Source organism: Ahaetulla prasina, chromosome 9, assembly GCF_028640845.1.
Source record: "Ahaetulla prasina isolate Xishuangbanna chromosome 9, ASM2864084v1, whole genome shotgun sequence".
Taxonomy (NCBI): Eukaryota; Metazoa; Chordata; class Lepidosauria; order Squamata; family Colubridae; genus Ahaetulla; species Ahaetulla prasina.
This window is the reverse complement of record NC_080547.1, coordinates 34870799-34886921: the sequence shown is the minus strand read 5'-3', so window position 1 is coordinate 34886921 and position 16123 is coordinate 34870799. Positions and strand designations below refer to the sequence as shown.

Below are 16123 nucleotides of genomic sequence, written 5' to 3'. Positions count from 1 at the left end.
AAAAAACAACTTTGGCATTTAAGACCCCGATGCCCCACTTAAGAGGCCCCAAATTTAGTTGTATTAGCGTGTGAGCCAGGGAAGGCAGTGCTGTGAACATGTAATCCTCTCCTTTTGGCTTTTGCTTTGAGGGATGCCTTCAAAGAAGCTTTTCAGATGTCATGGTTGGAGTGACAAGCACTAAGCCAGTTGGAAAACTGCCCTCCAGTAATCTTGTTACAACTTAGAATTTGGGCAAATCCTTTAGCAAACACCTTTGCATATAAGGGCATGAATGAAGCTGAAGGACTCGTTCCTTGCTTCTCACAGTCAACTGGAGAAGAGCTCAGGTTGGCTTGGAAGCAGAAAGAGATTCCCTGTCTGCCAGTCTGATCCAGGCTCCAAAATGATCCAAGCTCTCTTGGTAACTATATGCTTAGCTGTTTTTCCATATCAAGGTAAGATGTTCTCTTTGGTTTCATTTTTGACTGATGGCTATACTAAACCATCATGTAGTATGGTTTACTAAATTGTGTGAATCAGACTATTGTGATTTACAGGTTTTTATTGTACCTTTTATCACTTAGTGCACAAATTACCACATTCATTGAGATTTATTTATTTATTTATTTATCTGATTATTCAAGCTCCAAAAATGTTTCTTTTGCACTGCCCAGTTAGACTCCCAGCTCTCAAACATCATTCAGCAAATTGCATACCTAGAGATAACCTGGATTTCTGTGCCAGGTTCCACTAGAAAAAGATTCCATTCTTCATTGGTAAATGAATAACAAATTGCGTTGTGGATGTGGGAATGGTAGAATAACATCCCAAAGTAAACCAAACCTTTCTTTTCTTTCTTTCTTCTTTTTTCTTTATGAAGGGAGCTCTATAATCCTGGAATCCGGGAATGTTAATGATTATGAAGTAGTGTATCCACAAAAAATCACTGCATTGCCTAAAGGAGTTCAGAATCATGAGCAAGAGGTAAGAAAAAGACCTCTGTTTCATCAGCAAATTCCTTCTTGTCAGCCAACAGAGCTTTTGTTATTCCTTTCCTGCCATCTAATGGTTATCTGGATTTTTGCATTGCAATCTATGTGCCTGATTCATTCATTCATTCATTCAACAAATTTATATGGCAACCTTCCCAATATACTATAACTAATAAAGTGTTGGGAAACATCCAGCTATATAGGGAAGAGGGTTCAAGCAAGGAATTAGCCTTGAGTCATTTCATAGCTGCAACAGATCCAGGACTGACATCCTCACCCACCCACCCCCAGGAAGTTTCACTAAATTTTATCTATCTGTTCTGAAGAGAAGGGAAGCAGTCTAGGGAGATGCCTGTATTATAGGCAGAATACAATAAAGTAATTAGTTTAAACTGAGCATGAGATACGAAATTATACTTTCTAGCTTCTCAGAATGCATCATTTTGAAATGTAAAAGTTGTTTCTAGGTGTTTCTAGGTGAAGATGGTATAGTGGTTCCAGCCCAAGATTAGGACTAAGAACCAGATTCAAGTCCATAACTGGATGACTAGTCTCTGTCCCAGCCTAGCTTCATTCACCAAGATATTTAGTTGGAGAATGAGATCTTGAACTTATGCAGGAAAATTTAATTTAATTTAAGATTGTATAGTGGCCTTCAAGCACCAGATGAAATACTCTAAATCTAATAAATAATTTGGCTATAGCTCTCCATTTGACACAGATGTAGAGTTGTTAAGAGGGTAAACATTTTATTTGTCTATTTTTTAAATAAACCCCAAACTCTTTGCATTTCAGACCAAGTATGAAGACACAATGCAATATGAATTTCAAGTGAATGGAGAGCCAGTGGTCCTTCATCTAGAAAGAAATAAGTATGTTAACTCAGAAGTTCTCTTAACTTTACTAGGACAATATGAAAAATGTATATTCTCGGACATAATCCAAGAGAAATAATAATTGTATTGCTCTGTTTGGAAAACTAAAAGTAAATTAAATTTTACACTATAGGAGAAATAGATACAGCTGGTGAACATGTTAATTATGTTTGACCCCTGAACTGAGATTTTTTTATTTATGCTTTTTATGGTACATTGCTGGACTATAACAATTTAGATAAAGTTGAACCATTTAAGGCTGATAACCTTCTATCACTTGAATTACCTAGGTTAATTATGAAATATTATAGAGGTTTTCAAATGATTGCTTATGCTGCTTCACAGATACCCATCAATCTGAATAACATTTCCTAAGAGACCTATATAGCATGAAAGGCATGAAATAGCATGATCTCTTAGGGCACAAAAGGGGACACAACCTAAATACCCATGTGAGCCTTCTTGGTGATGTTCCATTTGAACTGTAAATCAAGATAATAATAAAGATATTATTTATTTTATTATAAGCCACCTGGCTTATATTTGCATACTAACTAACCATGGAAACAGGTTTTTGGTCTTTTACCGACTCATCTAGCCAGACCTTTAAAAAAATTGACAGCTTTGTTTCACTACAGGGAACAAAAGCAGAATAAAATTATTTTTCAGCAGAAAAGAATAGCATAGTTGGAAGGGACCTTGAAGGTCTTCTAGTCCAACCTCCTGCTCAAGCAGGAGACTATATCATTCTATAGCTTTCCAATCATTCCTTAAAAACCTCCAGTGATGGAAGACCCACAACTTCTGAAGGCAAGCCATTCCACCTATTAATTATTCCCATTGTCAGGAAATTTCTCTTAATTCCTGGCTGGATTTCTCATATATAAATAAACTAATAACACCACTAAAAGAAAATATGCCATTTTCATTACCCCCAAGCCTGTAAATGCCATATCACCATTGAAATTAGTATGCAACTAAACTGTAAACATGGGAAGTCTCTGCAATCCTGATGCAATTTAACATTAGTGTTAAGACCAAGATATATAGTTGGTGCATTGAGAATGACTGCTTGGCTTTTATTTTAGAATGTATTTTGCTTTTGACTATGCTATATCCAAAAGATGCTATTTTTGCCTTTTTAAAAAAATCATCTTTGGGATAACTATGACCTGGATGACTGAGAATCTCCGTAGACCATGCTATATGTGCCTCAAATGAATATCGCCTTTATTATTAAGTATAGGCTACGAAGAAATGGCCCTATATGTGGGTATCTGTATGTCACTTTATCTTATATCACTGGAGATATTTCATATTAAATTCTAACATGTGCTTTAGAAATTCTAATGTCCCCTTTTGTTTTGTTTAAAAAACTTCAAGACAGATGCTTCTGTATGAAGGTTCAAGGCATTTCTTTGAGGTTGCTTCATTTTACTCTTAAGTAAATAGAGCTATACTGCCCCTCTTTATAGACCAAGCAGTTTCATCAGATTGTTGCATAGACCAGAAGAATGAAAAGAAGAGCAATACAAACTGTCTTCTCCTGGTCAATCATACCCCCTCTGAGCCTTGATGAAGAGAATTGCACTGCTTCCTTGGTGTAAATCCCTTTCCTCGGGGGAATCTAGTATGCTCAGCACTCCTCTTAAGGTTCAAATACCTGCTCTATTCCCTTGATACCAAACAATATGCTAAAATAAGTAGTTGTAGACTTACTATAAAATTATCTCTGTCCTACTTAATTCCTGACATAGATATTCTCTTCTTTGCATTCTTTCCAGAGGACTTTTTGCAGGAGATTACAGTGAAACTCATTATTCCCCTGATGGCAGAGAAATTACAACAAACCCTCCGGTTCAGGTAATATCCAGAGTTTCTTACTTTTAGGAAACAAATTGAGAGGAATATTTGAGCACAATATTCCAAATATGTATGTACCAGACCAGGCTACTCAAACAAGAAAGACTGTATATGTATAAAGTATCTTATACCGAAATATTCATATAAGGATGTATGGATTGTTAAACCCAGTTTGTTTAATGCATTGAATTAATAGGGCAAGATTTCAATCAACCAGTTCTTTCCTTCTGGTTAAAAGCAAACATTTTGTGGAGTGAGTTTCCCAAATAGATTTATTATGAGAACATCAGGTTTATAAGATCCACCTTTTCATTTTTAAACCAGATTACAGTGATAAATGCAAAATCATTTGTTTGTAATACTAAAAGTGGGAGAAATTCACTTTGCTTCTATACAGAAATTCATTTGATACCTCTCACATTAAAAGGCCCAGAACATGGCTGCACAGCAAAAATATCACAGCATTAAGATCTAAAAGTGCATCCTCTGTCTCCATAAAGTATCTACTTCTGGCTTAACATCATCAAGTTCATACAAATTGCTCCTATTTAGCGTGTAACAGAAATCTCCTGACTTTAATGCCTACATGGATCCTGATTCCAGATGATGCTAGGAATTATATCTCTGTGCATATTTCTGAAAGCTTTCATTGTGTGGGCTCAAGGAAATAACAATTAATTGATATCATTAGTAAATGTGGAATTTTTCATACATTATGGTAAGATTTCAGAATGTAGGACAATCATCAAGTCTGATAGTTTATTCAGCAAATCCTGTGGTTCATCACTAGAGTTGATCTCCAAGAAGACAAGGTTGGTGGAGAAAAAGGCTTATAATTTGAATAAGACATTTTCTATTTGTGTGTTGGTTGTCTGCCCAAAAGTTCTTAGCATTTTAGCATCAGGAGGGCTTTTCCTGCAGTATGACTTGTTTTTATGGAGATTTGTGTTTATCCGATGTTCATTTTGGAAAAATCAATATTAAGCAAGTCTTCTGTCCCCCGAATCAAAATGATCTGAATAATTACTGTCTTAATATTTCATTGATGTAGTGGAATACACTGGAACTGCCCTTCTGCTCATCAAATTACACTGCAAACAAGCTTTAACCAGTGTGATCCTCTTGCCCCCATACAGGATCACTGCTATTATCATGGTTACATTCAGAATGATGCTGACTCAACTGCAGTCATCAGTGCATGCGATGGCTTGAAGTAAGACAGTCTCTTTTATTTATTTTATTAAGAATAAAATACTGCTCTTGGAGTTGTAATAACTCCAATTTAAAATGAAGGACATCAGTTTTTCATGCAAATTAGTTGGGTGTGACGTCTGCAGAATTTAGAAGGACTTTGGTTGAATACCAAGAAGAGCTGCTGCCAGCCAGTAGAGACACTAGGGAGCTAAATCAGGTCTGTCTAAAGGAGCTTCCAAGCCCATGTCTCCTTTGTATATAGGAGGTGATGTTGATGTTACAGGTAGAGAAGATGAGTAAATTTCAGATTGCATACTGTGCTAGAAAGTGTACAGGAAGGGGCAAGCAGACTTTTCAGTTCTACCCAGAAACACTTTCTTGAGTCCCTCTGCACACCTTCTCCAACCAGCTAGATATCTTAGCTGCATAAAAATCCCAAAATTCGGAAGGTTCTTATCATTAATCAGATTCACCATCCTCCCAGTAGCTGTTATTGAAGGAAGACACTAAAAGATTCCCTTTGTACAGCAACTGTGTCCATGCAGTGGAGGAATGAATAAAATATTTGAATGTAATAGAATAACAACAGAACAATAAAGGAAGAACAGAATGATAGAATAACAGAATTGGAAGGGACATTGAAAGTCTTCTAATCCAACCTCCTGCTCAAGTAGGAGTTCTATATCATTCTGGACAAATAGCTGTCAATCTACTTTTAAGAATCAGTGGTGATGGAACACCGACATGGTCTGAAGATAAACCTTTCTACTGGTTAATTATTCCAACTGTCAGAAAATTTCTCCTTAGTACTAGGTTGCTTCTCTCCTTGAATAGTTTCCATCCATTTTTTCTTGTCCTGTGTTTTGGAGGATAGATTAACCCCATCTTAGCCCCTTAAATATTGGAAAACTGTTATCATGTCACTCTTAGTCCTTCTCTTCATTAGACTAGATGTACCCAGTTCCTACAACCACTCATCATGTTTTAGCCTCCAGCTCCTTGTTATTCTGCATTGTTATTCTCCGTCATTATCCATATTATTCTAAATTACCCTCTCTAAGCAGTTGCTTCCCAAGAATTCTTATTTCCATTCTTTATTAAATATCCTGGTCATCCTGACTCATATCTTAAATTGCTGATTTAAAATATGGTTTTATTTTCTTCACTACAGCCATATACTGTGCTATAGATTGTACAGTAGATTGTAGTATTCCTCTTTTTCTTTTTAGATATTTTAGAATAGCTATATTTTTCCTCTGTTATCCTAATTAGTTGTGACTTCTGGGTTTTATTTGCTGATCTATGGCTGAATAAAGATTTATTGATTCACTGTACAAGAGGAATATATATACATACATGTATATATACATACATACATACATACATAGACAGTACGATTTACGTTAATTGTTATTTAGTATCCTACAGCTGCAATAGGCCACACTTGAAATAATGCATCCAGTTTTGGTCGCCCAGATGTAAAAAAGATGTGGAGACTCTAGAAAGAGTGCAGAGAAGAGCAACAATGATGATTAGGGGACTGGGGGCTAAAACATATGAAGAACGGTTGCAGGAACTCGGTATGTCTAGTTTCATGAAAAGAAGGACTAGGGGAGACATGATAGCAGTGTTCCAATATCTCAGGGGTTGCCACAAAGAAGAGGGAGTCAAGCTATTCTCCAAAGCAATTGAAGGCAGGACAAGAAACAATGGGTGGAAACTAGTGGTGAAATCTGAACCGGTTTAGTACCAATTCTCTGGCTGCGCATACGCGCTACATGCGCATGCGCATGCACAGTGCACATCACACACCAAATGTGATGTGCGTGCACATGCAGTGCATGCCAAACAGAGGCATGGGGTAAGTAGAACAACGCATGGGGGGTGATCAGCTGTGGCATTTTTTTTTTACTTTTAAAAGCATTTTTTTACAACCTGTTCGGCCGAATAGGTTGTAAAAAAGTGCTTTTAAAATTTAAAAAAAGGCTCTGATGATCATGAGGCTCAGCTGTGATCGTCTGAGCCTTTTTTTTACCTTTTAAAAGCATTTTTTAAAAGAAGCAGCAAGCAGACAATTGGGTGACTGGGAGGGCATGGGCGGTGGGGGGGGCAGGTGATTTTTGCTTCCGGTTCTCCGAACCACCCGCCACCATCACTACCGGATCGGCAGATCCAGTCTGAACTGGGAGTATTTCACTCTTGGTGGAAGCTAATCAAGGAAAGAAACAATCTAGAACTAAGGAGAAATTTCCTGGCAGTTACAACAATTAATTAGTGGAGCAACTTGGCTCCAGAAGTTGTGAATGCTCCAACACTGAAAGTTTTTTAGGAAGATATTGGATAACCATTTGTCTGAAGTGGTGTAGGGTTTCCTGCCTGGGCAGGGAGTTGGACTAGAAGGCCTCTAAGGTCCCTTCCAACTCTGTTATTCTGACTATTGCTAAGTGTTGTATCTTATGATATATGATGAATGCATTTTTATGATGATCATGATTTATCACTTATAGCTTTTATATGTAATGTGAGCTTATGCACTGAAGACAAATTTCTTGTGTGTCCAATCACACTTGGCCAATAAAGAATTCTGTTCCATCCCAACCCAACCCAACCCAACCCAACCCAACCCAATTAATTCTATTCCATTATATTCAATAGTGGGTTTCCCCCGGTTCAATCTGTTCTTGTGAACCAATACTAAAACTGGTGGGAGGATCCGCCCACCCGCCCGTTTGTCACTATGGACAATCTGTACATGCATGCGCTCCCATTCCGAACCAGTAATAAAGGTAAGTAAAACCCATCCCTGATTCTATTCCATTATATATATATGATATAAAGTATTTCACAATTATGAGATAAAGTTTTACACAAAAACAGAATCTTTCAATAGGTTTAGTCTTATATTTGCATAGATAGAAACAATATTTTTTAAAAAACTCTAGGTGATATACAATATTGAATTCCATGCCAAACTTTCTCCATACAAATACTGTACGGGTATTTCTTGGTTGTATTGCGAATGTGTATTTTTCTGATAATAGCTGAATCTTTGGGAAGCATGAGAAAGTTATATGAGTTCTGAGGATAGAAAATAATAAATTCAGTTAGTTTTAAGGAGGGATTCAAAAACACAGGGACTGTTGACTTGGTTAATTAAAAATGGCTCTCAGAGTTTAGTTGTTTCCTTGAAGACATTTCATTACCCAACTAGGTAACATCATCAGTGCAGGTCATCCCTGAACTAACAATATTCTCTTTTATCGGTTATCCATCTCTGACCACCTTTTTCTACATTATTTTACAGAGGACAGTTCAAGTATCAAAGGGAGACATATCTTATTGAACCCATGAAGCTTTCCGACAGTGAAGCCCATGCAGTCTACAAAGCTGAATATGTAGAAAAGGAGGAGGAGACCCCCAAAATCTGTGGGGTAACCCAGACTACTTGGGAATCAGATGAGCCCATTAAAAAGGCCTCTCATGGGTCTATTACTCCTGAAGAAGTAAGTCTCATAAACCCTCAAGTATATAACATCATTTGAGAACAGGGATACATTTATTTGTAAATTAAAAGAGAAATTTTTGGGTGATTAGATAGAATTCATAAGGGAGGAGCCCCCATTTCTAAATTCTTTATCCTCAGCAAGTTGTGGTTACATACATTATGTTTAATTGGTCCTTAATTGGTCCTTTATCTTGAATGTTCTAGTCTCAATGTCTGGTCATGGTCACTTTATTCAAACTGGATCGTGTGCAGCAGGGTTAAGAAAGTGGCTGTCAGAGAGCAAGGAGAGAAATTGCATTCTAGAATTGGCAATTTGGCTTTACAGCTCTATAGGCTGAAAAAACATGAATACAGTTTCCTAGGGAAAGAAGCAAGTAATACACCCACACACATGCAGATCTTAGCATAAGTGTCCTTCCTGAGTAATTTGGGCATTGTAGTGGTGAAATCTAGGAGTGGAAGGCAGGAGGGAAGGGCTCTTTCCCAGGGAAATAAGAGGCAGATCAGCAATGAGTCCTTGGATTGCAGAAAGAAGCCCAGAGAGGATCCTCCCCAAAACTTTCACAGGATGTATCCAATGGTTACACAGAGTGTACTTTAGTCTGGCAAGATTCCTGTCTATAGGAGAGCATCAATAAAGAAACTACTCCAGTGGTGGGATTCAGCCAGTTCGCACCACTTCGGGAGAACCGGTTGTTAACTTTCTGAGCAGTTTGGTGAACTGGTTGTTGGAAGAAATCATTAGGACAGAGAACTGGTTGTTAAATTATTTGAATCCCACCACTGAACTATTCTCAGCACTTAACCATGTTGTTCTTGTTCCTTTTGCCTGAGCAGTCTGAAGCAATATTTCAGTAATCATTTCAAAATTACATCAAAAGAAAGATATACATCTTTGACCATTTAGGGTGAGTTCAGGGGGTCAAAATTAAATTCTGTTCAGAACTAGGTATTCTTATATAAATTTATCTTTCAATGTCAGCATCCTAAATTCCAAAAACAGATTAATTGGAAACAATTGTCACAGCATATTAATACAAAGAAAGTTTATTTGTGTCGTGACAAACTTTTTTTAAAGGTGACAACTTTTGTTTCTGCTTGACAATCCATTGCATAATGTACTTTTTCCTCAAACATTCAGAGTTCCCCAACCTTTCCAGCTTTGCAGACTGAGGGGGGGAGGGGTTGGTTCCATGCGAGTAGAAGGGTCATGTGTGTGCACAGCTCCATTTGTGTGAGGAGTGGGCACATGCACCATCTCATGCAAATGGAGCATGCCCCCCCCCATGCTTGCTCGCTGCCCATGCAAGTGAGATGCACATCTACCATTTCCAAGGCCCGGAAGTGGGTTGTGGCCCAGGGTTTGCAGGGCCCTGCTCTAAATGCTAAAATTTTACCAAGCTGCCTCCCTAGAAATGTCTTCTTCAAAGAACCAATATTTCTGAAAATCAAATATTTTGACCAGGGAGTATAACAAGCAGTTTTCTGATTATCTGATGATGACCAAGATTCTTTTGGGCTGCTGGGAGCAACATCTCTAAACAGCCTTTTGTTTATTGTTCTCTTTAGCAAGACAGATACTTGGGTGTCAAAAAATACATTGAGTTTTACGTAGTTGTGGACAATCTAATGGTAAGTATCCTGGATATTATTCCATTTTTTTTCTGTGTTGATTTCTGCCTTTTTTAATCTGGGCATTTTTGAAGACATTAACAAACATCCTAACTGGATTTCTCCTAAAATGTGTTTTATCATAAACTTTGATATTTTTTTGTTATTGGAGCCAACCAATATTTACAAAGTTAAGACACATTTCTAAATATACTCTAATTTGCACATTTGTTCTTCTTGGATTCCATCTAAATTTATTTTTATCCCACACTGGTTAAACAATTCTATGGGTTTCTTTGAAACATTCCTGTAAGGTGGAATGTTCCCCAATATACTATTCTTGGCATTGTAACCATATACGGAACGTAACATGCTGAAACCAGGTATTTACATCTTGCACGTAGCAATATGATATATAAAGCCTTGCTGGAAATCCCCGGACTTTGTTCAGACCAACAGCTTTGTTCTGTACTTGAACCTGCGCATATATAATAAACCCTTCCTTCCTTCCCAGTCTCTTCATTCTACAACACCTGCACTATTCGTTTATCCAAGTTGACAACACATGAAGTGTAAGATGTCTAGTGGAGAATGCTTATTTTACACTTCTCTAAATGTGGAAATATGGAATCCAATTTAGGAAAGCAGTAGGCTGACCAAAATTTTCTCCAACCAGGAAGTGAGCCTATGTATGCTGCTGAAAAGTTAATAATCTTAATATATTAATGGCACAAATGTAAATTAAAAGATCAGCACAAAAGAATTATTTGGACTGCTTGGATAATAGAATAGAATAGAATAGAATAGAATTTTATTGGCCAAGTGTGATTGGACACACAAGGAATTTGTCTTGGTGCATATGCTCTCAGTGTACATAAAAGAAAAGATACGTTCATCAAGGTACAACATTTACAACACAATTGATGATCAATATATCAATATAAATCATAAGGATTGCCAGCAACAAGTTATAGTCATACAGTCATAAGTGGAAAGAGATTGGTGATGGGAACTATGAAACGATTAATAGTAGTGCAGATTCAGTAAATAGTCTGACAGTGTTGAGGGAATTATTTGTTTAGCAGAGTGATGGCCTTCGGGAAAAAACTGTTCTTGTGTCTAGTTGTTCTGGTGTGCAGTGCTCTATAGCGTCGTTTTGAGGGTAGGAGTTGAAACAGTTTATGTCCAGGATGCGAGGGATCTGCAAATATTTTCACGGCCCTCTTCTTGATTCGCAGTATACAGGTCCTCAATGGAAGGCAAGTTAGTAGCAATTATTTTTTCTGCAGTTCTAATTATCCTCTGAAGTCTGTGTTTTTCTTGTTGGGTTGCAGAACCGAACCAGACAGTTATAGAGGTGCAAATGACAGACTCAATAATTCCTCTGTAGAACTGGATCAGCAGCTCCTTGGGCAGTTTGAGCTTACTGAGTTGGCGCAGAAAGAACATTCTTTGTTGTCCTTTTCTAATGATGTTTTGATGTTAGCTGTCCATTTGAGATCTTGCGATATGATAGAACCCAGAAATTTGAAGGTTTCTACTGTTGATACTGTGTTGTCAAGTATTGTGAGAGGTGGAAGTATGGAAGGGTTTTTCCTAAAATCTACCACCATTTCTACGGTTTTGAGTGTGTTCAGTTCCAGATTGTTTTGGTTGCACCACAAGGCTAGTCGTTCGACCTCGTCTATATGCGGATTCGTCATTGTCTCGAATGAGACCAATCACTGTTGTGTCATCTGCGAACTTCAGTAGCTTAACAAATGGATCATTGGAGATGCAGTCATTGGTATACAGAGAGAAGAGAAGTGGGGAGAGCACACAGCCTTGGGGGGCCCCTGTGCTAATTGTACAGGTATTTGATGTGATCTTGCTTAGCTTCACTTGCTGCTTCCTGTTTGTTAGGAAGCTTGTGATCCACTTACAAGTCTGTTCCGTACCTGTAGCTGGTTTAGCTTAGTTAGAAGAATGTCTGAATGATGGTATTGAATGCTGAACTAAAGTCTACAAAAGGACCCTTGCATAGGTCTTTGGAGACTCAAGATGTTGTAGGATGTAGTGCAGAGCCATATTAACAGCATCATCTGTTGATCTATTTGCTCGGTATGCAAATTGCAAGGGTCTAAAAGCGGATTCGTGATGGTTTTCAGGTAGGAAAGCACTAGCCTTTCAAAGGTTTTCATGACTACAGATGTTAGAGCAACTGGTCTGTAGTCATTTAGTTCCTTGATGGTGGGCTTCTTGGCACTGGGATGATGGTAGGGCGTTTGAAGCAAGAAGGAACATAGCACATCTCTAGTGATTTATTGAAAATATGGGTGAAGATGGGGGCCAATTGGTCAGCACAGACTTTTAAGCAAGAAGGAGTTATCTTGTCTGGGCCTGGCGCTTTTCCTGGCTTTTGTCTGTGAAATAGGTCCTGCACTTCCTTTTCTGTGGTCACTTAGGGTTGTGAACCCAATGAAATGGGGTCAGTTGTAGGAGGCTTGGCTGTTGTTGCTGTGTCTGAGATGGGGGTTGTGGAGATAGGTGGCTGTAGTTTCCTTTCAAACCTGCAGTAAAACTCATTCAGGTCATCTGCCAGTTGTTGATTACCTTCAGCCTGGGAAGGAGGTTTGCCATAGCCGGTGATATCTTAAGAGTTTTCCACATGTTTGCTGGTTCATTTGCTGAAAATTGATTCTTTAGCTTTTCAGAGTAGCTTCTTTGCTGCTCTTATCTCCTTGTTAGTGCATTTCTGGCCTGATTGTACAGCATTTTATCACCTTTTCTGTAGGCTTCCTCTTTGGAATGTCGTAGCTGCTTAAGTTTAGGTGTAAACCAAGGTTTGTTATTACTGTGTATTCGCAAGTTCCTTGTAGGTACACATAGGTCTTCACAGAAGCTGACATATGATGTTACAGTATCTGTGAGTTCATCCAGGTCTGCAGAGGTATCTTTAAAAATATTCCAATCAGTGCAGTCAAAACATGCCTGTAGCTTTAATTCTGATTCCTCCGTCCAGGTTTTCACTGATTTAATTATTGGTTTTATGGCTTTAAGTCTTTGCCTGTAAGCAGGTACAAGGTGAATCATGCAATGATCAGAGTGTCCTACAGCTGCACGTGGTAAAGACCGATAGGCATCTTTTAGTGTTGTGTAGCAGTGGTCTAGAGTATTCTTGCCTCTGGTGGGACAATTGACATGCTGAAAGTATTTTGGTAGTTCTTTCCTTAAGTTTGCCTTGTTTAGATCTCCCAAAACAATGGCCAGTGAATCAGGGTGTTTGGCTTCAGCCTCCATGATTTGGTCAGCTAGAGTTCGTAATGCCTCGTTTACACAGGCTTGTGGTGGGACATAAACAGCAATTAGAAGAAATGAGGAAAATTCACGAGGCGAATAGTAAGGTTTGCAATTGATAATTAGAGTCTCTAAATTGTTGTCACAGAATTTGTAAATTATGTTAAAATCTTGACACCAGGTTGAATTAATATATAGGCATAAGCCTCCTCCTTTCTTTTACCAGATGTTTCTGGAATCCTGTCTGATCGTTCAATTTGAAATCCTGGAATGTTCAGGCTGCTATTTTCAATTGATTCATTTAACCAGGTTTCAGAGAAGCATAGGACTGCTGAATTGCGAAAATCAGAATAGTATTTGTTTAAGAGGAGTATTTCATCCATCTTATTTGCAAGTGAGCGATATTTGTTAGGAAAATTGAAGGCAGAGGAGTTTTAGTGCGAGTTCTTAGCTTGATTAAGATCCCAGATCTTTTACCTCTTTCCCGTTTCCGTCGTTTGGTTTTAGTAATCCATGGCTCCGTGGGAATTGCCTCCTCCTGTGTTAGAATCTCCTCCGTGTTTGTAAAGACAGGCGGGGGTGAGATTAAAGAAAGCTGCTCCTTAAAGAAATGTTCCTTAATTTTTAGCAGATGGTCTCGTGAGTAGGAAATCCGTAGTGAGTCACAGAGAACAATTAGAAATAAAGAAACAATTAGAGAGCATTTCACCGAGGCAGCCTTCGTCGGCGCCATCTTAGGTGCTAAAAAGGTGATAAAAAGTATTTTTGTCTAAATCAGCAAATTCAATTATCCTTTCATTGATATGTTCTTTCTCTCCCTCCTTCTCCCCCTTCTTCCTATAATTATGATCTCATCTTAACTTTCTTGTCTTTTCTGTAGTACAGGAACTACAGCCGCAATTTAACTACTATAAGAACAAGAGTATATGAAATTGTCAACACTGTAAATCTGGTAAGAAGACATGGCAAAAATTATTTCACTTGTTGGATTTAAACTTCTCTCAGTCCCATCTCAGATTCTCACTGTGTTCACACAACACACTAACCAGGTAAAGAGAGCTAGGAGATGGACTTCTATAAGAATGCTAACTTTTGGGGCTTCGAGTCAGACAAAACTGGGTCATTTGGCCAGTTGGTGATCCAGCATTGTAAGGCCATCTCAGAAAATAGTTTATTAGGTTAATAAGCCTCTTATGTGGTGGTTCCCTTGGAGACATTTCATTATGTGACTAAACAACTTACTTGAGTAAGCAAAGCAGCAAACTCAGAGAGTACCAAGGACTCCACAACTGAGTCCAGAGCTCCAGAGTTTTCTCTTCTATGGATGCCTACATCTTTTATTTTTCTACCTGCCCATAAAAGCCAATGTCAGTTGCTTTTTAATCTTGAAAGGTTTCTCAAGGTTTACTTGCATTTGAGTTTCTGATTGTTGCCATGTTCACCTGACAGATTTACAGACCTTTGGATATTCATTTAGCACTGATTGGCCTAGAAATTTGGTCCAACCGAGATAAAATTAACGTGCAGTCAGCATCGGGTGTCACTTTGGACTTATTTGGAGAATGGAGAGAAACAGATTTGCTGCCCCGCAAAAGGAATGATAATGCTCAGTTACTCACGTACGTCTCATTGTGGGGAAAGGGAGTGGGGGTATCTGGGAGTGGGGGATTATGGGAAGGTTAGTGCTTGTACAGCTTCCGCTCTATGCTGTATACTTTAACCCATATGTGAACTATATTTCTAAGTCAAAGTCAACCACTTTCTTTTTTTGTAGATGAGAGCTGGTTTTGAGAAGTCCTTGAATGATTGTAGGTCAAAAACTCAGCTTGATTTCATTTCACCTGGATTTAAAATTGAAACTCAAATGATTATCCTGCTATGCTTTGGCTGTGCTTACACATGCATTTTTCATTCGATTAAGTAATGTTTTGGTTCCCAATTTGCATCCATTAAATGAGTGCTTGAATTACACAACTGATAAACCAAGAATAAAGCAGAATAATAAAACACCTAATCTATTTATAGAGCTTAGCAATAGCACAGCTGAAGAGCCAACTTGGTCCAAAGATGCTTCCATGGTCAAGTGGCCCGCATGATTAAATGCCAAAAGCACATGGGATGCTATTACCTTCCCACCAAAATGGTGCCTATTTGTCTACTTATGTTTCTGTGCTTTGGAATTGCTTGGTTAGCTGGAGTTGAAGCAAGTAATGGGACCTCACTGCATCTGGCATTACTTACCATATTTTTTTGTGTATAAGACGCACCGGAGTATAAGACGCACCTTAATTTTTGGGGAGAAAAACAAGAATTCTACCTCTGCCCATTGGCCCGATGCAATTCGCAGAGCCATGTTTTAGGTGGTGGCCAGTTTCCCTCCAATATGCTTTGGTGAACCAGCTAAGAAAGCATTTTCAGGTGGCAGCACCAGCCAAAGCACTTTGCATAGCGCAGCAGGGAATGGGGGTGCAGGATTGATGGGTCATTTGAAAGGGAAGGGGAAGCTGCACCCGGATAAAATCTCCACCGTCAAGCGGGTCTCGGAGGACATGGATGATTACTTCTAGAAGAGAAATGGGGGAGGACCCAGGCTTATAGGTGGAGGGGGGCACCTTCCTGGACAACGCTGGCTTTGGCTCTTTCCTCAGTGAAAGCCCTCTGCAAAGACTGCATGGTGGAGAGGAGCCGGGTGCTGTGGCTGAAGAGCCAACTTAGTGAGTACTACAAAGCCGTCTGCAACCTCCTCCAAACAGCTTGATGGTGGAGATCTTATCTGGGGCAGTCGGGGGTGGGTGGGGGCACAGGGCCAAAGCATCAACACCCCC

General features: G+C 38.8%; 1 protein-coding gene across 1 annotated transcript in view; it reads left to right on the top strand.

Annotated features, from left to right (window-relative positions):
- The first annotated feature begins 259 nt into the window (after positions 1 to 259).
- The window catches only part of LOC131204031 (zinc metalloproteinase-disintegrin-like MTP9), a 34764-nt gene continuing 18900 nt past the window's right edge, over positions 260 to 16123 (top strand). The window contains exons 1-9 of the mRNA XM_058194832.1: positions 260 to 437; positions 863 to 966; positions 1770 to 1846; positions 3634 to 3712; positions 4849 to 4925; positions 8211 to 8409; positions 9981 to 10043; positions 14179 to 14250; positions 14748 to 14917. Coding sequence (XP_058050815.1) covers positions 275 to 437; positions 863 to 966; positions 1770 to 1846; positions 3634 to 3712; positions 4849 to 4925; positions 8211 to 8409; positions 9981 to 10043; positions 14179 to 14250; positions 14748 to 14917 — 1004 coding nt within the window. The 5' untranslated portion in view covers positions 260 to 274. The remainder of the gene's footprint in view (positions 438 to 862; positions 967 to 1769; positions 1847 to 3633; positions 3713 to 4848; positions 4926 to 8210; positions 8410 to 9980; positions 10044 to 14178; positions 14251 to 14747; positions 14918 to 16123) is intronic.